The 23,583-nt window shown below is 50.8% G+C and overlaps 1 protein-coding gene across 2 annotated transcripts; it reads right to left on the bottom strand.

Moving 5' to 3' along the window:
• Positions 1–2,134: 2,134 nt before the first annotated feature.
• Positions 2,135–23,233, bottom strand: LOC140406310 (glutamine synthetase-like). 2 transcript variants are annotated; one of them, XM_072494424.1, is made up of 7 exons: positions 23,084–23,233; positions 22,813–22,986; positions 22,541–22,699; positions 22,128–22,274; positions 21,328–21,455; positions 21,044–21,243; positions 2,135–2,879 (listed from the first exon to the last, which is right to left on the bottom strand). In XM_072494424.1, the coding sequence occupies exons 2-7, from the start codon at positions 22,976–22,978 to the stop codon at positions 2,582–2,584; spliced, it is 1,098 nt and encodes a 365-aa protein (XP_072350525.1). In that variant the 5' UTR covers positions 22,979–22,986; positions 23,084–23,233; the 3' UTR covers positions 2,135–2,581. The 2 variants fall into 2 exon arrangements, with proteins under 2 accessions (XP_072350525.1, XP_072350524.1); XM_072494423.1 differs by lacking the exon at positions 23,084–23,233 and having other exon boundaries at positions 22,813–23,076.
• Between the last annotated feature and the right edge of the window lie 350 nt (positions 23,234–23,583).

The following is a 23,583-nucleotide window of genomic DNA, read 5'->3' as shown; positions in this document are numbered from 1 at the left end:
AATTGACCGGAGATAGACCAGTTTAAAAAACATCAGGGTCTGATTCTCCATTTGGAGAGACTAGGTGCTGATGCTGGGACTGATTTGCATTGTTCTACGTTCACAAAGGCAGTGCCAGCCCTGGGGTAATCCAGGTCCCATTAATGGTTTAGCACCAGCGCCATGTAGAATTTGTGCAATTCCAAAGCATGCCAACCCTCATCCCAGTGAAGACAGCACTGGAGCACGCCCATCCGTTGATGGGTTATCTGGGGCCAGGTGGCGGCCTGGGGAGCACCTGTACGACCCATGGTGCTAAGTTCACAGTGCGCAGTTGGATAGCTGTCTTGCAAGCTGCAGTATTGGTGGTCTATGCCTGGCCACCCCGATCCCACAGCCTACCTCCTGGCCGCCCCTATTTCTCCCCAACCCTGTCAGATGCCCTCCAGCCAGCGGCACAAGGGACAGCACCCTTCACACCCCCTCCGCACCCGTTTCCTAATTGTTAATACCACAAGTGACCCACACTGTTGGTAATTCCTCTTGGTGGTGGCGAGCAGTGTGAAAGGCCTACAAAATGCCAGGTTGGGCCCGTTAATATGCCAATGACATTTACTGTACAATTAGCAACACCGGTTTTTGGCCGACACAGAATTCTTCACCCAATTGTATTTCACGATCCTGGCGTCGCTGGCTGAAGGATCCCACCCCAGGTATCTCAGCTGGGTCTGGCTGCTCAGCATAGACGATGATGAACTGTAGGTACCCACAGACCCTGGGCCCCAGCGTTTGGCACTGTCTGCACCAAACCACCTTGCCAGGCCTAGTCTTTGCTGCCACATACGTTCACCATCATGGAATTGCATGGCTGAGGCACATTTTGGTTCTCGAAACTATGCAGGTCTTTGGATTTTCTTTCAGAGGAAATCAAATTTTCCCCCTCATCCCTGAACCGTTTTTGCATTCCTTTTCCATGGGTCAGGAACGCCACCTGTGTGAAATGAACATCCTGGACACGGGGTTGCCTGGTATACGAGGACCACGGAAAGCCATAACCTAAGTTCAACCCCCAGGTATTAAGAAAAAGCACTTTTTTAAAATGTTAAATCTAGGATTAGAGCAGCCCCTTCTTATCTGTGGTACTTCCAAGCACTGGCAGAGTAGTAATGCCAGTCTCAAATGCCTCACTCAGCCTCTGCGGCAAGGGGGCATCACAATGTTTAGTGGCTATTAGAGGGGGGTAATTAGTCACCCAAGAGGCTTTACAGGCGCAGGGTAATGAAAAATAAAACCCGAAAATGCTGGATAACCTCAGATCAGACAGCATCTGTGGTGAGAGAAACAAGAGTTAACATTTCTTGTCCATAAGACCTTCTTACAGTGCTTACATACAGATCTGAAACCTTAACTCCATTAACCGATGCTGCTGGGCCTGCTGAGATTGGTTTTAAAATTTAGAGTACCCAATTCATTTTCTCCCATTAAGGGACAATTTAGTGTGGCCAATCCACCTAGCCTGCACATCTTTTGGATTGTCAGGACAAAACCCACACAAACACGGGGAGAATGTGCAAACTCCACACAGACAGTGACCCAGAGCCAGGAACAAACTTGGGAACTCGGCGCTGTGAGGCAGCAGTGCTAACCACTGCGCCACCATGCTACCCTGGCCTGTGGAGTTTACCCAGTCTTATGTTTTTATTTCAGAACTCCAGCACCACAGTATTTTGGTTTTAGGACAAGATAATGTAACTTAATGAGGCTGAGGGGATGTCAGCCCAGAAGGAAAAGAAAAAGTGAATCCGGGAAATAAAATCAATGGTCTGAACTGGTATACCTTAAACTGGACCACCAGTTAGAAAATACTACAATCAAGAAAGCACAATATCTCCTATGCTTTCTCAGGAAATTTGGCATGCCCACATGGACTCTTTTGACTTACCATGAGCAATTTCATTTTGTTTTCCCCCACCCCACTCATTTGTTCAGCAGTTGAATTGATCCATTATATAATCCAAGGAGATACCAGTTCCTGAAGTATAGTTCTGAATTGTCCTGTCGTACTTGTTCCTATGTTTGCTAGGAGTCATTCTGTACCCGTTTTGCGATTGTTTTGGATAATTCATTGTGTTCATTACAAGAATATATTACAATAAACAAGATACCAAAAAAGTTTATTCCATACACCATTGAAATATCACAATATAAATTAACCTATTGTGTTTGAAGTTGGTGACCGAAAGTTTAAGGCACCCCCTCGAATCAATGAAACAATTGGAGTATCCTAGAGGGAATTCAAACTGATGTCAGGAAAAAACGGATTCAGAAAACTATACAAGTGTAATTCCCACACCCATGCACATTCAACCCATTTAGACTGACACTAAAATCATCTATTACTGGACATTGTGTGCTTTAGATTTACAGGTGTAATCAAGCTTCTATACAGAGCATTAAATAACTGTTAATATTCAAGTAGGTGGTTAAAAATATAAGTTATGCATGTCTAATATATATATTGACAAATGAAACCATTTTGCATTAGGTAAAATATCACCAATCTTTTTAGGTGCTATAGGGCCCACTGAGTGCAACATTTTAGCTAATTACCCGTTTCATTTAGGATACAGGTCCTGACCAGAGCTTCAGTGACAGCATAAGGGTCACAGTTTGCAGCTGGTCTTCTGTCCTCCAAGTATCCACAACCATCTTGTCCAACCTGCCGGGGAATTCTAATACTAGCCCCACGGTTTGCTATTCCAGCTGAGAAGTCATAGATGCTTGATGTTTCGTGCAGTCCGGTTAGCCTTCTGGAATTATCTTGTCCTCGTTTTGGATCATACACGCTGATGTGGTATTGGTGCCTCTTACTCAGCTTTTCAATCGCTTCTTCAATATACCTAAATTAAACATTTATACATGGAAATGTTATCTCCGATTCAGCCCTCATCCAGGAGGATTTCAACCTAGTCTCTACTTCAAACAAAAAAAGTGCACATTACACAAGGTCATTAAAAACACTCGGGGTGTGCTTTTCAGATTTATTCCACCAGTCAACAAGATTACAGCTGATCTGAAGTAGCCACAGCTCCACATTCCCATCTGTCCCCTATAAGGAAGCAAGGGGGCTGCAGAAGGCTTTGGACAGGCTAGGAGAGTGGGCAATTAAGTGGCAGATGAAATACAATTTGGAAAAGTGTGAGGGGATGCTCTTTGGAAGGAGGAATTCAGGCATAGACTATCTTCTAAATGGGGAAATGCTTAGGAAGGAACGGTTGAGGACTCTGGGTCTGTACTCGTTGGGAGTTTAGAAGGATGAGGGGGGAATCTTACAGGATACTGTGAGGCATGGCTAGAGTGGATGTGGAGAGTTTGTTTCCACTTGTAGGAAGAGCTAGAAGCAGAGGACACCATCTCAGACTAAAGGGACGATTCTTTAAAACAGATGAGGAGGAATTTCTTCAGCCAGAGGATGGTGAATCTGTGGAACTCTTTGCCGCAGAAGGCTGTGGGGGCCAAATCACTGAGTGTCTTTAAGGCAGACATCGATAAGTTTTTGATCAATAAGGAGATTAGGGGTTATTAGGGGGGGGGGGCAGAAGAATGGGGATGAGAAAAATATCAGCCATGATTGAATGGCAGAGCAGACACATTGCCAAATTCCAATGAAAGCTCAACTATTCCTCACAAGAAGACCTCTTCAGTGCAGCACGGTGGCGCAATGGTTAGCATTGCTGCCTCACGGCACCGAGGTCCCAGGTTCGATCCCGGCTCTGACTATGTGGAGTTTGCACATTCTCCCCGTGTTTGCGTGGGTTTCTCCTCCACAACCCAAAGATGTGCAGGGTAGGTGGATTGGCCACACTAAATTGGCCCTTAACTGGAAAAAATGAATTAGGTACTCTAAATTTAAAAAAAATAAAATAAGAGGACTTCTTCCAAGGAATCTGTCAAGCAAATCATCTGCTTCCAATACAAATATATCCTTCCTTAAACTCCAGTCTCACCAATGCCCTGTACGACTTCCCTGCTTATACTCCATTCTCCTTGCAATAAAAGGGCAAGATTCCATTTGTTTTCCCAATCACTTGCTGTACCTGCATACTAACATTGTGATTTCTACACCAGATCACTCCGATCCCCTGGACTGCGGTCTCTGCGCTTTTCCTGCCGAAGGGGACAATTTCCCACATTATATTCCATCTACCATTTTTCCCGACTCATCCCTTTGCAGACTTTTTTTTTAAAGTAAGCATTTTACTGAGGTATTTTTGGTTTTACAACGACGACAAAATAAACAATATACATAAGTCTAAACATATTGCACCTGCTTCCTCCCTTACAGGTCCCATCGTTATTAATCCCCTACTCTAAACTAAACTAACACCCCCCCCCCCCCCCCACTTCTGCTGACGATTAATTTTCCGCGAAGAAGTCGATGAACGGTTGCCACCTCCGGGCGAACCCGAACAGTGACCCTCTCAAGGCGAACTTGATTTTCTCCAAACAGAGAAAGCTAGCCACGTCAGTAAGCCAGGTCTCTGACTTCGGGGGCTTTGAGTCCCTCCAAGCTAATAGTATCCGTCTCCGGGCTACCAGGGAAGCAAAGGCCAGAATGTCTGCCTCTTTCTTGTCCTGGAGTCCCGGATCGTCTGACACCCCGGAAATCACCACCTCCGGACTTGGTGCCACCCTTGTTTTTAACACCGTGGACATGCGTCAGCAAACTCCTGCCAGAATCCCCAAAGCTTCAGGCATGCCCAGAACATATGGACATGGTTTGCTGCCCCCCACCGCACACCTGTCTTTTACACCAAAGAGCCTGCTCATCCAGCTTACAACTGAGCCTGCCTGTGACCGGTACAACAATGAATGCGGCCCCTCAGATCAGCTGCCTTTATACTTCCTGTAGGGGGTGGAGCCATGGGCGAACCCGTACATGCCCAGACATATCCCCCTGTGGGTGAAGCCGTACAATGGCCCATAGGTGGAGCCCACATGGTTAAACACATAACGTAACACAATACAGCAGTAACATGATATCACAGTGCACTGGCGAATTAACAGGAGTTCCATTCACCACACTCCTTATAGATGTCGGAGACCTTCCCTTCTCCCACCCCCACTCTGGAAACTACCCTATCCTGAATCCCCCTTGGTGGTAGGAGCGGGAAGATTGAGACCTCTCTACGTAAGAAGTCCCACACCTGCAGGTACCTAAATTAGTTTCCCCTCGCCAAGCCAAATTTCTTCTCCAGCTCCCTCAAGCTAGGAAAGCTCCTTTCTATAAACATATCCCCCATCCTCTCAATTCTTGCCCTCTGCCATCTCCGAAACCCCCACCCATTGTTCCTAGAGCAAACTGCTGTTTATTGCAGATTGGGGACCAGACCGATGCTCCTTCCGCTCCCACATGCTTCCTTCATTGCCCCCAGACTCTCACGGCTGGTGGAGTACCGTGCCGGGGGGAACGGCAGAGGCACCGTTATCAACGCCCCCAAGCTGGTGCCCTTACATGAAGCCACCTCCATATGCTCCCATGCCAACCCCCCCCCCCCTCTCTCCCCCCCCCCCCCCACCCAATTCCTGATCATGGCTATATTCGCCGCCCAATAATAGTTACTGAAGTTTGGCAGCACCAGCCCACCCACTCCCCGGCTCTGCACAATCATCCCCTTCTTTACTCGCGGGGTCTTACCCGCCCGTGATAACTCTGTTAACCCGTTTAAAAAAGGTCCGCCGAATGAAGATGGGGAGACACTGGAACATGAACAGGAATCTTGGAAGGACCATCATCTTCACCGTCTGGACCCTCCCAGATAGTGACAACAGGAGCACGTCCCACCTCTGAAAATTGACCTTCATTTGCTCCTCCAGACGGGCCAAATTAAGTTTGTGTAGGCGTTCCCATTCCTGTGCTACTTGGATGCCTAGATATCTAAAACTTACCCCTATCACTCTGAACGGCAGTTCCCTCAGTCGCCTATCCCTTTGCAGACTTAGCACCCTCCTCAACTTTTATCAGCAGCAATTTGGTTACAACAGTCAGTCCCTTTACCCAAGTCATTAAATAGATCATAAATAGCAGAGGTCTGAGCACTAGCTCCTATGGCACTCCATTAGTTTGTTTGCCAATTGAAACAGCACCCTGTTAGTTAATCCTCCACTTGTACCAATATATCACCCCAACATGCTTATCTTCCGCAGGAACCTTTTACACATATTGGTTCCCCTTCATCCAACCTGCTGGTTACATCTCTATTTATCAAACACAATTTCCCTTTTGCAAAACCATGTTGTCTCTGCCCGATTAGATTACAATTGTCTAGATATCCTGCAACTACTCAATAATGGATTCCAACATTTTCCTAAAAACAGATCTTCGATTAACTGGCCTACGGTTTCCTCAGTGGTTACTTCCAATTCTCACTGCAATCTTCCAAAAATCTAGAGAAAGTTGAAAGATCACACACAGGGCATCCATCATCTCTTCAGCCACTTCCTTTCACACCACCCTACTGGAGTCGCAAGCCCCATTAATTTTCTTCGTACTTTTTCCTCAAGTGATGCTTTTGGTCTCTTCTATTGTGAAGATTTTCTGAAGGAAAACCTGGAACTGAAAAGGCAGTTAGAAGCCAAGGACAAAGAGGTGGCTGACGCCAAACGGGGTCACCAGTCTTGTCTGGCGCCTTTAAGCAGTTTTCAATCCCAGTATGAGAAGGCTTATCAGGACACGCAGCGTGCAGTCCTGGTTAAGAAAGAGACGGAGAAGCAGGTGGAGACACTACAGAAGCAATGTAATGATCTCAAGGCAGCCTCGAGAGCGCTCCACGCTGCAACCACGGAACAAAGGCAGAGTACCTTAGACCATGCGAAGTGCCGAAAGCAAATTGCAGACCTGCAAGCAATGCTTTCTGTCCAAAAGGGATTCCAAGACACCTTTGGGGAAAGTTTAGACCAGGAAGACGGCCCTGATTAGGAAGAACTGCAAGAGACAGCGCAGAGATCTGTTCAGGGAGCATGTGCGCAGGGAAAACCCCAAAGGAGGAGAGCACCCCCACCCCCCACACAGCAGGTAATACAGGCTCCCATGAACCCTGTAACAACCCACCGCACCGCCACAGCAGACGAGGCGTAAGTCTTATATTCCACCCCCCTCACAGTGACCCAATTACGGGACGCGTGTGCTAAAATCGCACCGTTCCTCCCCGCTTCAGACCCACACCATTTCTTTGCCACCGTCAAAACCAGGCGACCATGTACGGCCTGGATGAGAAAGAGCAGGTAAAGCTCACAGTCCTCAGCTTAGACCCATGGGTCGCAGCAGCCCTTCCCGACCCACAGAATGTAGGAGAAGGCACCCTTGCAGAAATGCATACCGCGATCCTGGATGCGATCGGGTACAACCGGGGCGACCCCGTAGATGGTCTAAATAAGTGCAGACAGAAAAAGTCTGAACACCCCACAGCGTTCGCAGGATGCTTGTGGATTCACTTTGAAGCCGTTTTCGGAAATGTAGACCGTGCCCATTTGTCCGCAGACAATATGGCCAAATGGACCCGCACCCTTATCTCCCATGCCATGGAAGCAGGACAGAATGCCTGTAGTAATATGACCCCTCGGAGGAGGCTCATAATGAGAAGTGGGTGGTCAAAAGATTGTCCCGTGTTTGGGAACAAGCGGCTCACGGTAAACCCGCAGCTAGAACCCCCGAGGAAAACCAAGCCGCCGCAGACGTGCAGGCAGTAAGAACCACTCTCCACAACCCCGCCTGGGTAACCGAGGGAAAGAGCAGCCCCCCAGCAAAACCGCAAGAATGCTACAATTGCGGACAGTTGGGACATTTTGCCAAAGAATGCAAGGCCCCTAAAAATCCTCAGAAAGCCCAACAGACAGGCACTATCAATAAGAAAAAGGCAGAGCCCATACATAGCGTTAGCGCCCAGTCCGACCAGACAGACTTGACCGGAACGGACTGACGGTGTACAGGCTCCCCCAGCTGGGTCTGCAATATCATTTGGGATAGGTCAGGACAACCCGTAGTCGCAGCAAAGGTTAGGGGACAGCCGATCGAGCTTCTCTGGGACACAGGAGAGTCCCGCACAACCTTAAGTTCCTCCACCCTTGGAAAGGACACGTGGCCCACCACAGCCACTATCACCCTCAGCGGCTTTACAGGCCACTCACAGCAGGGACATATCACAATCCCTGTACCCATCCAAATCGGAACCATTAATACAAAACACCCCGTAGTGTTAGTCGACCTGCCCCCAACAGCAGAGCACGTTTTGGGGATAGACGTTATGAACTCTCATCACCTCTGCTTCGATCCAGTCAACCAGTGTGTCTGGAAGATGGCGAAATCCGCTAGAGCCCCCGCAACGCTCAATATAGGGGACTATATGAACAAAATTAGTGCAGTAGGTGAGTTTTGGTTCAACCCCAGCACACTCAGCACGGACCGACAGGTAAGGCAGTCCTGCAAAAGAACAGGGCAGCATTCGCCACCCACAAACACGACTGTGGGCGGATGACCGGTTCCGTACAAATAACCGGACCGGACCCAAGACCCCAAAAGCAGTACGGATTTCCCTTAGAAGCAGAGGGAGAAATCCTAAAGGTCATAGAAAGCTTATTAGAGCAGGGCGTCCTAAGATCGGTAGCATCAACTAATAATGCCCCGATTGTGGTAGTATGTATTGGGGGTCATGTGGGACTGGAAGCCCTAATGTCATTGGCTGACAGATCCCGGGTCCTGGTTGGCCGTTGACCTCATACTCCGCCCTGAAGGCGAAGTATAAGAAGCCGGTGCCTTCCCCCGCAGGCCAGTTTACTATCGGGCTGCTGGGGAACAGACACGCTTAATAAAGTCTCATCGACTTCACTCTATTTGTCTCACGGAGTCATTGTGCGCCACAATTTATTAAGCGTGCCTAAAAAGGACTATGGAGCTCAGGATCATTCCAGAATGCCTGAGGATCAGCCCCCACGTAGTGAATGCGGCAGCAGCCTTCAAACACTGGCAGACTTGCTTTGAGGCCTACATCACATCGACCACAGGCCGAATCTCAGATGAACAAAAACTGCAGGTCCTGCACTCGAGGGTGAGCACGGAGATTTTCGCCCTCATTGAAGACACCCGCGATTTCCAGACGGCCTTCACAGCACTGAGAAGTCTCTACGTTCGCCCAGTTAACCAAATCTACGCTCGCTACCAGCTCGCGACGAGACGGCAAGCTCCCGGAGAATCGGTGGACGAGTTCTACGCCGCACTGCTGATTTTGGGACGAGCCTGCAGCTGCCCGTCGGTGAACGCAAACGAACACACGGACATGTTAATGCGCGATGCTTTTGTTGCAGGTATGCAATCCTCCCAAATCCGCCAAAGACTTCTAGAAAAAGAGTCACTAGGACTCTCAGAGGCACGGCCCCTGGCAGCCTCGCTGGACGTAGCCGCGCGTAATACCCGCGCCTACGGCCCCGACCGCGCGGCAGGCCATTGGGCCCCGTACGTACCCGCCGCGGCAAACCCCCTACCCCCCCCCCCCCCGGACACCCCACAGGCTTGCGCAGTCCAAACGCCGAGTCGCACCGGGGGCGCCCGCTGTTATTTCTGCGGCCAGGCGAAGCACCCCCGACAACGCTGTCCGGCCCGCGCAGCCATCTGCAAAAGCTGCGGGAAAAAGGGCCACTATGCGGTGGTGTGCCGGTCCCGCGTGGTCGCCGCCGTCCCGGGAGAACAGGGAGCCCTACAGGCAGTCTATGCCTCCCAACCCCCCAGCACGCCATGTGCGACCCGCAGGCGCCGCCATTTTGGGTCCCGACCACCGCGGCCCCGGGAGAACTGGGAGCCCTGCACGCCGCCTACGCTCCCCAACCCCCCTCCCCGCAGCCCATGTACGACCCGCCGCCGGCGCTCCCGATTTGGGTGCCGGCCAACACTCTCCACGGAGAGGAGGGGGTTTTTTGCATCCCGAACGCCACCCTCACCCCCGTCCCGCGCCCCACGCCTGACCCGCCGGCGCCACCTACCTTGACCCCGACCACCGCTGTCCCCGGCGAGGGAGCTGCGCGCGGTGCCAGCGCTCGCGGCCCCACGACTGACCCGCCGGAGCCGCCGACCTGGGCCCTCACCCCCGTCCCGCGCCCCACGCCTGACCCGCCAGCGCCGCCGACCTGGGCCCTCACCCCCGTCCCGCGCCCCACGCCTGACCCGCCAGCGCCGCCGACCTGGGCCCTCGCCCCCGTCCCGCGCCCCACGCCTGACCCGCCAGCGCCGCCGACCTGGGCCCTCACCCCCGTCCCGCGCCCCACGCCTGACCCGCCAGCGCCGCCGACCTGGGCCCTCACCCCCGTCCCGCGCCCCACGCCTGACCCGCCAGCGCCGCCGACCTGGGCCCTCACCCCCGTCCCGCGCCCCACGCCTGACCCGCCAGCGCCGCCGACCTGGGCCCTCACCCCCGTCCCGCGCCCCACGCCTGACCCGCCAGCGCCGCCGACCTGGGCCCTCACCCCCGTCCCGCGCCCCACGCCTGACCCGCCGGCAATACAACTTACCTGGACCCCGATCTCCGTCCCCGGCGAGGGACCTCCTCACGGTCCCAGCGCTCGCAGTACTGACCCGCCGGCCTTGGCCCCGACCACCGCTGTCCCCGGCGAGGGAGCTCCGCGCGGTCCTAGCGCCCGCGGCCCTGGCGCTCGCAGCCAAGGAACTCCGCGCGGTCCTAGCGCCCGCGGCCCGGGCGCTCGCAATGCAGGAATTCCGCGCGGTCCTAGCGCCCCCCAGACCCCCCAGCACTCAATGTGCGACCCGCAGACGCCGCCATTTTGGGTCCCGACCACCACGAGGGGAGGAGGGGCCCCGCCATCTTGGACCGCCCCCGACCTGTACGACGCATGGGGGCGGCCATTTTGTCCACCCCCGACGCCATCTTGTGACCCCTCAGCTACGGGCGAGGTATGGGGGTGGCCATTTTGTCCATCCCCGGCGCCATCTTGGACGGCAACAACGGACCCCACCCCACTACTACAACCACGGCTCGCTTCGGTTACACTCGATCAGGCTCGGCCCTGGACTCTCCAGACGACGACGACAACGGTCCTAATTAACGGCCACGAGACGCCATGCCTAGTCGACTCCGGGAGCACGGAAAGTTTTATACATCCCGACACGGTAAGACGCTGTTCCTTAACTACCTTCCCCAGCGCACAAAAGATTTGCCTAGCTGCAGGATCCCACTCCGTACAGATCCAGGGATTCTGCATAGTTACCCTAACGGTACAGGGGAGGGAATTCAAAAACTACAAACTTAACGTCCTTCCCCAACTCTGTGCCCCCACCTTGCTGGGCTTAGATTTTCAATGTAACCTACAGAGCCTTACGTTTAAATTCGGCGGCCCCATACCCCCACTCACTATCTGCGGCCTCGCCACCCTCAAGGTGCAACCCCCGTCCTTGTTTGCGAACCTCACCCCGGATTGCAAACCCGTCGCCACTAGGAGCAGACGGTACAGCGCCCAGGACCGGACCTTCATTCGCTCCGAAGTCCAGCGGCTACTAAAGGAGGGCATAATCCAGGCCAGCAATAGTCCCTGGAGAGCGCAGGTGGTAGTAGTGAAGACAGGGGAGAAACAAAGGATGGTCATTGACTATAGTCAGACCATCAACAGGTACACACAACTAGACGCGTACCCTCTCCCCCGCATATCCGACATGGTCAATCGGATTGCCCAGTATAAAGTCTTCTCCACCGTGGACCTCAAGTCCGCCTACCATCAGCTCCCCATCCGCCCAAGTGACCGCAAGTACACAGCCTTCGAGGCAGACGGGCGATTATACCACTTCCTAAGGGTCCCTTTTGGCGTCACAAATGGCGTCTCGGTCTTCCAACGGGAAATGGACCGAATGGTTGATCAACATGGGTTACGGGCCACGTTCCCGTACCTCGACAATGTAACCATCTGCGGCCACGATCAGCAGGACCACGACGCCAACCTCCAAAAATTCCTCCAGACGGCCAAAGCCTTGAACCTCACGTACAACGAGGACAAGTGCGTTTTTAGCACCGATCGGCTAGCCATTCTGGGCTACATAGTGCGCAATGGGATAATAGGCCCCGACCCCGAACGTATGCGCGCACTCTTGGAATTTCCCCTCCCGCACTGCCCAAAAGCCCTGAAACGCTGCCTGGGGTTCTTTTCATACTACGCCCAGTGGGTCCCCCAGTACGCAGACAAGGCCCGCCTCCTAATACAGACCACGACTTTCCCGCTGTCGACAGAGGCTTGCCAGGCTTTCAGCCGCATCAAAGCGGACATCGCAAAGGCCACGATGCGCGCCATCGATGAGTCCCTCCCCTTCCAGGTCGAGAGCGACGCCTCTGACGTAGCTCTCGCGGCTACCCTTAACCAAGCGGGCAGACCCGTGGCCTTCTTCTCCCGAACCCTCCACGCCTCAGAAATCCGCCACTCCTCAGTGGAAAAGGAGGCCCAAGCCATAGTGGAAGCTGTGCGACATTGGAGGCATTACCTGGAGGGCAGGAGATTCACTCTCCTCACTGACCAACGGTCGGTAGCCTTCATGTTCGATAATGCACAGCGGGGCAAGATCAAGAACGACAAGATCTTGCGGTGGAGGATCGAACTTTCCACCTTCAACTATGAGATCTTGTACCGGCCCGGAAAGCTGAACGAGCCGTCTGATGCCCTATCCCGCGGGACATGTGCCAACGCACAAATTGACCGCCTCCAAGCCCTCCACGAGGACCTCTGCCACCCGGGGGTCACTCGGTTTTACCACTTCATCAAGTCCCGCAATCTCCCATACTCCTTAGAGGAGGTCCGTACAGTCACAAGAGACTGCCACATCTGCGCAGAATGCAAACCGCATTTTTTCAGGCCAGATGGAGCGCACCTGATTAAGGCTTCCCGTCCCTTTGAACGCCTCAGTCTCGATTTCAAAGGGCCCCTCCCCTCCACCGACCGCAACGCGTATTTCCTTAATGTAGTGGACGAATACTCCCGCTTCCCTTTTGCCATTCCCTGCTCCGACATGACCGCGGCCACAGTCATTAAAGCCCTGAACAGCATATTCACACTGTTCGGTTACCCCGCATACGTCCACAGCGACAGGGGGTCCTCTTTCATGAGTGACGAGCTGCGCCAGTTCCTGCTCAGCAAGGGTATAGCTTCAAGCAGGACGACCAGCTACAACCCCCGGGGGAACGGGCAAGTAGAAAGGGAGAATGGCACGGTCTGGAAGGCCGTCCTACTGGCCCTACGGTCCAGGGATCTCCCAGTTTCACGGTGGCAGGAGGTCCTCCCGGACGCTCTCCATTCCATCCGGTCGTTATTATGTACGAGCACTAATCAAACGCCTCACGAGCGTCTCCTTGTCTTCCCTAGGAGGTCCTCCTCTGGAACGTCGCTGCCGACCTGGCTGGCGGCCCCAGGACCCATCCTGCTCCGAAAGCACGTGCGGGCACATAAGGCGGACCCGTTGGTCGAAAGGGTTCACCTCCTCCACGCAAACCCCCAGTACGCCTACGTGGAGTACCCCGACGGCCGACAGGACACGGTCTCCCTGCGGGATCTGGCGCCCGCCGGCACCACGCACACCCCCCCGGCACCATCAACCCAACCGCCCCCCTTCCTGTCACCGCCGCACCCCGCGACCGCCCCCTTCCCAGGAGGATCAGTCCCCCTCCCCTTTGCACCGACAGCTGAAACCGTGCGGCTCCCGGAGGCGACAACGCTGGTACAAGCACCACCACCACCGCCGGGGCCGAGGCGATCGACACGGACGACCAGACCGCCCGACCGACTCGTGGCGTCGACGTAAAACAAAGATGGACTGTCCAATGAACATTTTGTTTTTCCTATATCCTCTGTAAATAGTTGTAACAGGACGATACTGTCCAATACGGTACTACCATGTAACTGTTCTATCCTCCCAGGACCAGTACTGTAAACCCTTACCACCATACGAAGCATCACCCCGCCGGGTTCATTTTTGACAAGGGGTGAATGTGGTAGTATGTATTGGGGGTCATGTGGGACTGGAAGCCCTAATGTCATTGGCTGACAGATCCCGGGTCCTGGTTGGCCGTTGACCTCATACTCCGCCCTGAAGGCGAAGTATAAGAAGCCGGTGCCTTCCCCCGCAGGCCAGTTTACTATCGGGCTGCTGGGGAACAGACACGCTTAATAAAGCCTCATCGACTTCACTCTATTTGTCTCACGGAGTCTTTGTGCGCCACACCGATTTGGCCAGTAAGGAAACCCGACGGATCATGGCGCTTGACCATTGATTATCGGGAACTCAATAAAGTCACCCCCGCAGCAGCCCCCACCATAGCAACAAGTCCTGAGACCATGCTCAAACAGGGACTCCATGCCCGATATTTCACGGTTTTGGACGTCAGTAATGGGTTCTGGTCCATTCCATTGGCAAAGGCGTGCCAGTATAAATTTGCCTTCACTTTCAGAGCACAGCAGTACACGTGGACATGCCTGCCACAAAGCTTCCACAACTCCCCCTCCATTTTCCACCGACAGCTGGCAAATGGACTAGCAAACTTTTCTCACCCCGAATGTCTGGTACAGTATGTAGACGACCTACTACTGCAGACAGACACAAAGGAAGAGCACATTGAGCTTCTGTCCGAACTCCTGGAATTACTACATTCCATTGGCTGTAAAGTAAACCCCAAAAAGGCCCAGATATTGGAAGAAAAATGGTATATTTGGGTACAATTATCACACACGGAAAACGCGAGATCGAGCACAAAAGAATTGACTAGATCGCTAAATTGCCCCTTCCCCAACACATTTCAGCCCTCCGGTCATTTTTAGGACTGGTTGGCTATTGCCGAAACCACATTGACGGTTTCGCCAGCAAGGCAGCGCCCCTCTCAGACCTTCTGAAGAAAGGAGACCCCTGGGAATGGCTTCCGCAGCATACGGATGCTGTGGAATCATTAAAACAGGCGCTCATAGCTGCCCCCGCACTACAAGTTCCAGACCCGCTTTCCCCTTACGCCATAGAGGTAGCGACCACAGACCGCACCCTTTCAGCTGTGCTCCTGCAGGAACGGCACGACCAGCTAAGACCCGTGGCTTATGCCTCCCGGATTTTAGATGCTGTGGTGCAGGGATTCTCAGCTTGTGAGAGGCACCTGCTCGCAGTTTTCTGGGCAGTCCAGTACTTCTCATACATTACCGGACTGAACCCCATCACCATTTTTACCGAGCACACCCCCACCCAACTTTTCCTCGACGGACGACTTAAAGGCGGTACCGTCAGCCAAATCCACGCTGCTAGGTGGACCCTTCTCTTACAAGGACGGGACATCACAGTAAAACGGACAAAGACTCACACATACTTAGCGGACAATTTACAGTACCCCGGAACCCCCCATGAGTGTGAAATCATCTCGCCCCACCATAATATAGGCCCTTTATAGCCTAAACACCCCCCAGAAAACTAGCCACTCCATCTCAGAACCCCCCTCACCCGGACACGTGTGACCCCATTAGGATTTATGTGGATGGATCTTCCACGATCCTGGAAGGGCAACGCATAACAGGTTGTGGGATTTATGTGGAGGATGCGCAGGGACGTGCCCTCGAGGAAATCGCACTAAAATTACCCGGACACTTAGGCGCGCAGGCAGCAGAGCTTGCGGCCATCACTTACATTGTCGAGCACCCAGATTCCTTCCCCAGCCCAGCAGACATATATTCAGACAGTCTATACGTGTGCAACAGCCTCACTGAATTTCTGCCCCTCTGGGAAACGAGAGGATTTGTTTCCGCGGATGGGAAACCCCTCCCGTCAGCCCCATTACTCCGCCATATTCTGAGAAAAGCCAAGAACAGGACTTTTGGCATTATAAAAGTCCGCAGCCACCATCGTTCCTCCCCCCCTGGAAATGTAAAGGCCGACGCACTGGCTAAGGCAGGATCCAGGCATGGGTACTTTTGGAAGCCCCCCGAGTGCGCCCCAGTGAGTGCAGTTCAGGTCGCGCAGACTAGGATCGAAGATCTAGTAGAGGCCCAGAAGCAGGATAGCGCTCTCACTGACATCGTGAAAGAGAAGTTTCCAGCCTCATACGAGAGGTACAGAAATACAATAACCACACATGACGGTGTGGTGCTCAAGGACATCCTTTATGTAGTTCCTGAGCAGGATAGGAATCAAATGATCTGTTTATTCCATGATGGTCATGGACACCAGGGAATCGATCCCACCACAGCCCACCTCAAACAGCTTCGTTGGTGGCCTTATCTCAAAGAGGATGTATCCCATTACATTGAGAATTGCCTCATCTGCGCTCAGAACAACCCAGATAGATATGCCAAAAAGGCACATCTCAGCCACACCCGACCCGTTAACGGCCCCTGGACTAACCTCCAGATCGATTTCATAGGTCCATTGCCCCCTTGCAGGAATGGCTATAAATATGTTCTGGTGGTCATTGACACTTTTACAAAGTGGGTGGAAGAATTTCCCGCCCGCACCAACACCGCGAAAACCACAGCCAAAATCCTAACCCACCACATCTTTACAAGATGGGGACTCCCCCGCAGTATTGAATCGGACCAAGGCTCTCACTTTACGGGACGGGTCATGCAGAACGTCCTCACGATATTTGGCATAACCCAAAAATTTCACATTGCGTACCACCCTCAGTTGAGTGGTATAGTGGAGCGCATGAATCGGACCCTAAAAACCACCCTTAGGAAAATGGTCCAGCAGAATAACACCACTTGGGATTCGGTCCTCCCCTTGGCGCTGATGTTTTTGCGTAACACTGTTTCCACCTCCACAGGTTTCACCCCACACACCCTCATGACCGGACACCCCATGAAAGGAACAGAGTACTTGTTGGGTTTAGACCTGACCAGCCCTGAAGTTACGGCCCTCAACCATGAGAAAGCCATTGACCAATTACTTGCGAATATAAAAACGGCTCAGTTAGCAGCCGCTGTTAAACTGGGCACTAAAAGAAAACAGAGCAAGGCCTGTTTTGATAAGGCAGTACATGCAACGGAGTATAATATAGGACAACAAGTGATGTTGTCTGTGTATAACCCCAGCACACTTCTGTCTCCGAAATACTCGGGTCCGTACTCCATTACGGATAAAGTAAGCCCATCGGTACACAAAATCAAATACCAAAATGGTAAGACTGCGTGGTTTCACATAAACCAGCTAAAGGTTTACGGAGCACAGTCAAACCACGCCCACCACGTCATGCTTGACGCAGCAGACCAAACCCCGCCCACAGCCAACGTAACCACACCAACCCCTTCCACGTCCAGTCCAGACACGGACTCGCCCCCGATTCCACCCACAAACTATACACTCCGCCCCGGAACGCCCACAGACTGCACCAGCAGAGACAGCGACTGTGACTCTGACGACAGCCACAGCACGCCTCCCTACTATCCTGGTCCCACACCCAGCAACTCCGACTTCGACTCCAGTGCCCCTTCCTCATCACTTTCTTAAATAAACCACACCACCGACCACCGAACCACACGGACGACCCTGACTTTGTTCCCACCCAACTCGACCCAACTCATTGGCACCGCGACAACTCCTGCAGACTCGTCCACAATGACGAGAGCGACCCCAACTCACACCACGCAGCCCTTTCCGCCCTAATTCACTCCAGAGTTTGGCACTCGGGAGAAGGGGACGACCCCGACTCAGACCCCCAATCCGCCAACCCCTTTGCGATCCTGTTCGCAACAGAGAACTGAGGTGTCCACATGATGATTTAAAGGAGACACTTGGTGAAAAGTGTTGTCCTTCCTGATGGAACCTGCAGGATGTTTTCCGTTGTTTGTATGTTTGTTTAATATTGTTCGTCCAACAGGAGAATGTTCTCACCGCCACACACGCATTCACCTGAACTTTTTAGCTTTTTCCCACTGACAACCACCACCGCCACATGCCCATTCGGCTGAAACCTCTGAGGACTTGCCTCAGACTCCCACCGACACCAGACGCTTGTTCAGAGGAACTAGCTTTTCAGCTGATACTTGTTCGGGTATCAGACGCCCGATCGTAACTGATCTTCTGATTTGACGCCGTGAGACCCGCCCTGCCTGGGGACCCCCCGTTGGTCAAAAACGCTCGGGTAGGGGACATACAGTATTGGTAGCCGTCCTACCCGGGGACTCCATCCAAATCTTACCCGTCGCGGCCCATACGCACCTCATTCGACCTTTTCCTTTCAAAAACAGTTTTATTTATTTAGGCAACCTTTGGATTGCCGCCAAATGCTATTTACATCCTAGAACATTTGGATGCTAAACTTAGCACTGGTCCACCATTGGGAAGTGTGCCGTTTGTTTTGAAAAAAAAAATGGGGGAGAAGTCACATATTGTGACCAATTATAAGGGTTTAATTGGCCCCAAGGACAGACACACTAACACACCGGATATTAAACCAAGGTAGTTACAGATACTATGCTTGTCTTACAGAACTCCAGAAGCTCCAAGACCGGAGAAAAAAAGCGAACACAGAGAAAGAAAAGAAAGAGGACAACCATGAGGACTTCTTTCATCGTGCTCAACACCTTTTTGGACATTTGGTTGCGCGGGAATGCGGACCCCATTACTCCAAACCCCCCTGCCGTTAATGTTTCACTGCCCCACAGTACCGAGGGCCCAGTCACCAGCCACGCTGTATTATCCTGGTGTGCCAAGTTCATAACTTGGTACTCCCTATCGGACATTATTGAGGCACTGTTAGCATTGGCCATACTCTGCTGTGCAGTACAGACCATGCGCCTCCGCAAATGGAAAAGGAGAGCGTACCGCGTTCGAACCCCGGTATATCGGATCCGATCCCCTATATTCGGTTATGACCAGACCCCAGACCCCCGAGACCTATGAAACCAGAATAATAAAGAGCTTTCACTTGCGTTACTACTGTAAATAAAGAGATGTACAAACCTTGTCATGAAAAAAAAAAGTATGATCCTGAGCTTGACTGCCAAGTCAGGAAAGAGTATATTAAATGTTGTGATTATTGTTGTATGTTTTAGGAAGATAGTATAATGCAATGTTTATGGAGTATAGCGTATTAAGGTAAAAAATTAGAGGTTCCTAGTTTAATTGTTAATACATGCCCTGCCTGACATAGCGCCCCCAAGAATTGTTTAGGTAAATTTTTGTGCATAGCTAGGGTCAGAGTAGTGGCCATGTAGGAGGTATTCCCCCCCCCCCCGGTCAGGGAACAAAAAGGACAAAAGTTATGTGATCCTTCACGCTTCGCATTAGGATCACAAGGAGGGCTGTAGCCACCTAAAATGGCTGATTCCCTATTAATTTGGCCAAAACACGATTTAAAATGGTTCACCGAAAAGGCTGATGGGAAAAGCAGCCAACAGGACACAAACGGACAGCTGCAGACAGAATAGCATATTCGGCTCTGGGGAAGTCGGCCCAGAGCGATACTCAAGACCATTAGCAACACATCAACCCAGACATCTACAGTTTAATCATCTATCCCCGGGAACAATTGCAACATATTAGCAATTGAATGCCGGGCCAGACCTGTCGGTGGCCGAAACAAAGACAGGTGAACGACCACCCCCCTGATCGAGGAATTGCCCCGTTATTGGACGTATCGAACCCAGTGATTGGGAACAAGTCCAATCACTTGGGACTCAGGGCCAAGGGCCGCCCCGAGAGGCGGGAAGCCCCTTGGCCCTATAAAATACGGGGCCAAGTTCAGAGCTCTCTCTCTCTCATCTTCGCCTGCTCGTGTCCTTCGCAAGAACATCGACCAGAAAGCGTAAGTTGGACTCCAGCGATCGCTACCCGATAGAGACTCCTAGCCATCGACATGTATCAGCCTTTTGAATCCCGTGGGCCAGATCCGATTGGATAAGCCTTTTGTTTCCCTGACCTGGTGGGCCCTTCCTAAAGCTAAGTATTGGCCAGTAGTGATAGGTTTCCATATAGAGAATAGCATTATTGTGTAAGCATTACTTGTTGTATATAATAAATGACCGTTGATTTCAATCTTACTAAGCGGTGTGCTGACTTATTAATCATAACTCGAGCTTGAACCACGTGGCGGTATCAGAAAGATACCTGGCGACTCGTGAGCAAAGGTGACGTAATTAGAACTAAATAAACTAAGGCTAATAAGAGCAACAATACCCAGGTCTAGTTGCACATCCCCTTTCCTAAACTGCCACCATTAAGGTAATAATCTGCCTTCCTGTTTTTGCCACCCAAGTGGATAACCTCACATTTACCCACATTATATTGCATTTGCTGAGTATTTGCCCACTCAGCTAACCTGTCGAAGTTACCCTGCAGCCTCTCTGCATCCTGCCACCCAGCTTAGTGTTGTCTGCAAATCTGGAGATATTGCATGCAATTCCTTTGTACAACTCATTAATGTATATTGTGAACAGCTGGGGGTCCCAGCATGGACCCTGTGGTACCCCACTAGTCACTCTGAAAAAGAACCAGTTTATTCCCACTCTGTCTCCTGTCTGCCAACCAGTTCTCTATCCACATCACAAGTTCTATATCCAAGGGGCAACATATTCCTACTGGGACAGTTTTAGGATGTTCAATTCAGAAAAGAAACATTTATAAATCAGTGGTGGATGTAGCTCATGTGATTTAGACCATAGACTTCACTGTGCAGAGGGTATAGCTCTTGGGAAGGATACAAAATATCCCGATGGTACCTTTAAAGTGGTAACTAGGGTAAAGATCCATAGAATTTGTTTTGGGCGACTTAATACAAGGATAACGTCTGCCAACCGACGCCAATTATTAATGCTGCAATTATCCATCCAAAGACTAATCATGAATTTGGAACAAAATAATCCTGACATTTCAAATGTATCACCTTCATTACCAAGTAGATCTATCATAGATACTTCCTGACAATGTTTAAATTGGCTTGATTTTAATCATTGAATGTTTAAAATCAGTTTAAATTGACCTATTTACACTCGAGCAACACGTTTCTTGATATCACTGAACCCATAGATATATAATTACAAATGATTAAAATCTTACTTGATTCCGCCTTCCTTCCGCATGGCTTCTGTGCTGAAGTTAGCATGGCATCCAGCTCCAGTCCAATTTCCAGTTATTAGCTTTGGGTCAAATGTAGCGACAACTCCAAAGTCTTCACAAATGCGATGAAGGATATATCTGGCAATCCACAAGTGATCTCCCAGTTCTATCCCTTCACATGGTCCCACTTGAAATTCCCACTGGAAGAGATAAATAAACTCATAGTTTAATTTTATTTCCATTGAACTACCAGGCAAGCATGCAACCTCTGCCCAAATTTATACCTGCGATGGCATGACTTCAGCATTGGTTCCCGATATCGTCACTCCAGCATAGAAGCATGCTTTATAGTGAGCTTCCACTATATCTCTACCAAAAGCTTTATATACTCCAACTCCACAATAGTAGGGTCCTGTTATAAATTAATCAGAATGCAGCAACATCTCATTTACAATGTTTGTCTTGCATCTCTATTTTTAAGTTAGAAGTAACTTTACAAGCTAGCAATACTTAGTTATTTACTGTAACTTAGAACCAATTATTTAACCCTATTGTTAATAATAAATGTATCAAGTGACACCTCTTGTCCCCAGGTTACTGTATTTACATTCTTGACAAATTCACTGGTTAAACTGTTCTGTGCTAATACATGTATTAATTCCCTCATTCCAACTGAAATGGTTTTCCTCAACAGCCCATAAATGAGAACTTTAATGTGGGCCAAGTCCCTGACTGATGTCATTCCAATACATTTGGCTAGAAGCCACAAAATTATTATTAATTCTTGGAAATAAAACAGGGCAAAGTTAAAAACAAAAGGTTCCCAGAAAATAAGAGGCATACCTCAACTATTCCCCCCCCCCCCCCCCCCCATAGCATAGAGGTGTGTCATGATAATATAACATGTTTTAGGGCCAATCAACTGAATAGAAAAACAGAAATTGCCAGAGGGGTAAATTGGAGCATAGCCCGAAAAGAACAAACAGGAACAGAAACTTATGAAATCAAAATGTGAAAACTGGGGTAAAATTGGCTTTAAGAAAAATGCATACTGCCAAGGGCATCCCATAATGCCTCTCCTCACCTTGCGGCCCTGGAAACCCATTTTCAGTCCAGCCATAAGGATGTCCATTGATTCCTAATAGAGTGTATTCTTGTTCCAACCCGAACCAGGGATGAGAGGAGCTCGCCTTGTCCATCGCCTCTTTACACGTTTGTCTCAAGTTAGTTTCTACAACACAATTTGGAGCAGTTAGGTTCCCAAACCAAAAAATACATTCAAACATTTGAGGAATGGATTGGAATTGGGGGGGGGGGGGGGGGGGAAGAAAGAAGAGATAAAGAGGCTAGGAAATTATACCATTTAAACAGGGGGAGGAATAGTCGCTTGTTCATCTTTCCAGGATATCTCCCCCCCTCCCCGCCCAAAAAAAGTCAAAACATTAACCAGCATTAATTCAAAGCAGTTGAACCAGGCAGCAGTTCCCCAGTACTCACCTGCTGGCTTCTTATCGCATTTGTGAACTTGGCAGAGCACAAGCTTGTTGGGATCCAGGGTGAAAGGATCCCGGAACATGTGGGCCGGAATCAGACACATGGTGTTGTTTTCTACCGGTTGAAAGGAACTGGAGCCATCAAAATTCCACTCCGGGATATCTGTTGGAAGTGGGGGAAGAAAGTAAAGCTACAATTAGCCAAGTTTAAAAATCATCTGCATCAAGTCACAGCATTACTGTGTGTGTGTAAACTTTAAATTATAAATACGCGACCTTGAACAGTCTTAGGCTCAAAATCCAGAGTTTTGGTTTTACTGCGAAGGCATTCTCCTGTACCATCGATCCACACGTAGGTAGCCTGCACCTTGTCACCCTGGGGCAGTTTAAGGTACTGTTCCCGGACGGCTTTGTTCAGCTTGGAACTTACAGCCACTGACATCCTGACAGCTTTCCAAAAAAATAGATAAAGTGCAAAACGTCAGACCATTGAAAAAAGAAACGCCAAGTTCTTCTCAACACTACACGGGGCTGTTTCTGCACTCACCACTTGCTCAACTCCAGGAGGAACTTTTGTGAGGGCCACGAAGAATCCAGCACAAGTTGTAAGGATACAAAGTAATCACATTTATTTACAATAACATATATATATATATATATATATATATATATATATATATAACAGTAGCAGTAACTTCCCTTGCAGCACACTCCTTCCTGAACTGGCCAGCTTTATTTATACGAGGAGTTTACTAATGGTTTCTCCGCCCCCCTAATTGGGGAAGCTCATACTCCCACAGGATTGTGGGATTGCCATTAGTCCCCAGCCAATGGTAAGTAGGCAGGTTATAACATCCCTCCCCCCCAAAGTCCAAGGAATCCTCCGAAGACCCTGGCGAAGGAGGGCGTCGGACTCATTTGGCCGCAGGCCGGACACCATTTGCATGCGGCGCTGGATCAGGCGGCATGTAACGAGACGGAGACCGGCGCTTCCATGATGAACGGCGCAACGGTTGTACATCCACGGCCCGTGGACCCGAGGATTCC

This window comes from Scyliorhinus torazame, unplaced genomic scaffold (assembly GCF_047496885.1).
Source record: "Scyliorhinus torazame isolate Kashiwa2021f unplaced genomic scaffold, sScyTor2.1 scaffold_462, whole genome shotgun sequence".
Taxonomy (NCBI): domain Eukaryota; kingdom Metazoa; phylum Chordata; class Chondrichthyes; order Carcharhiniformes; family Scyliorhinidae; genus Scyliorhinus; species Scyliorhinus torazame.
This window is presented reverse-complemented; position numbering and strand designations above follow the sequence as displayed.

What these genes read in the sequence shown, in the direction of transcription:
- LOC140406310 (XM_072494424.1), bottom strand. Translation starts at nt 22,978, where the DNA reads ATGTCAGTGGCTGTAAGTTCCAAGCTGAACAAAGCCGTCCGGGAACAG. An exon ending in TGGGTTTCCAGGGCCGCAAG is followed by an intron (nt 21,456 to 22,127) that starts GTGAGGAGAGGC and finishes AATTTATAACAG; the next exon opens with GACCCTACTATTGTGGAGTT. An exon ending in CGGAAGGAAGGCGGAATCAA is followed by an intron (nt 2,880 to 21,043) that starts GTAAGATTTTAA and finishes TGTTTAATTTAG; the next exon opens with GTATATTGAAGAAGCGATTG.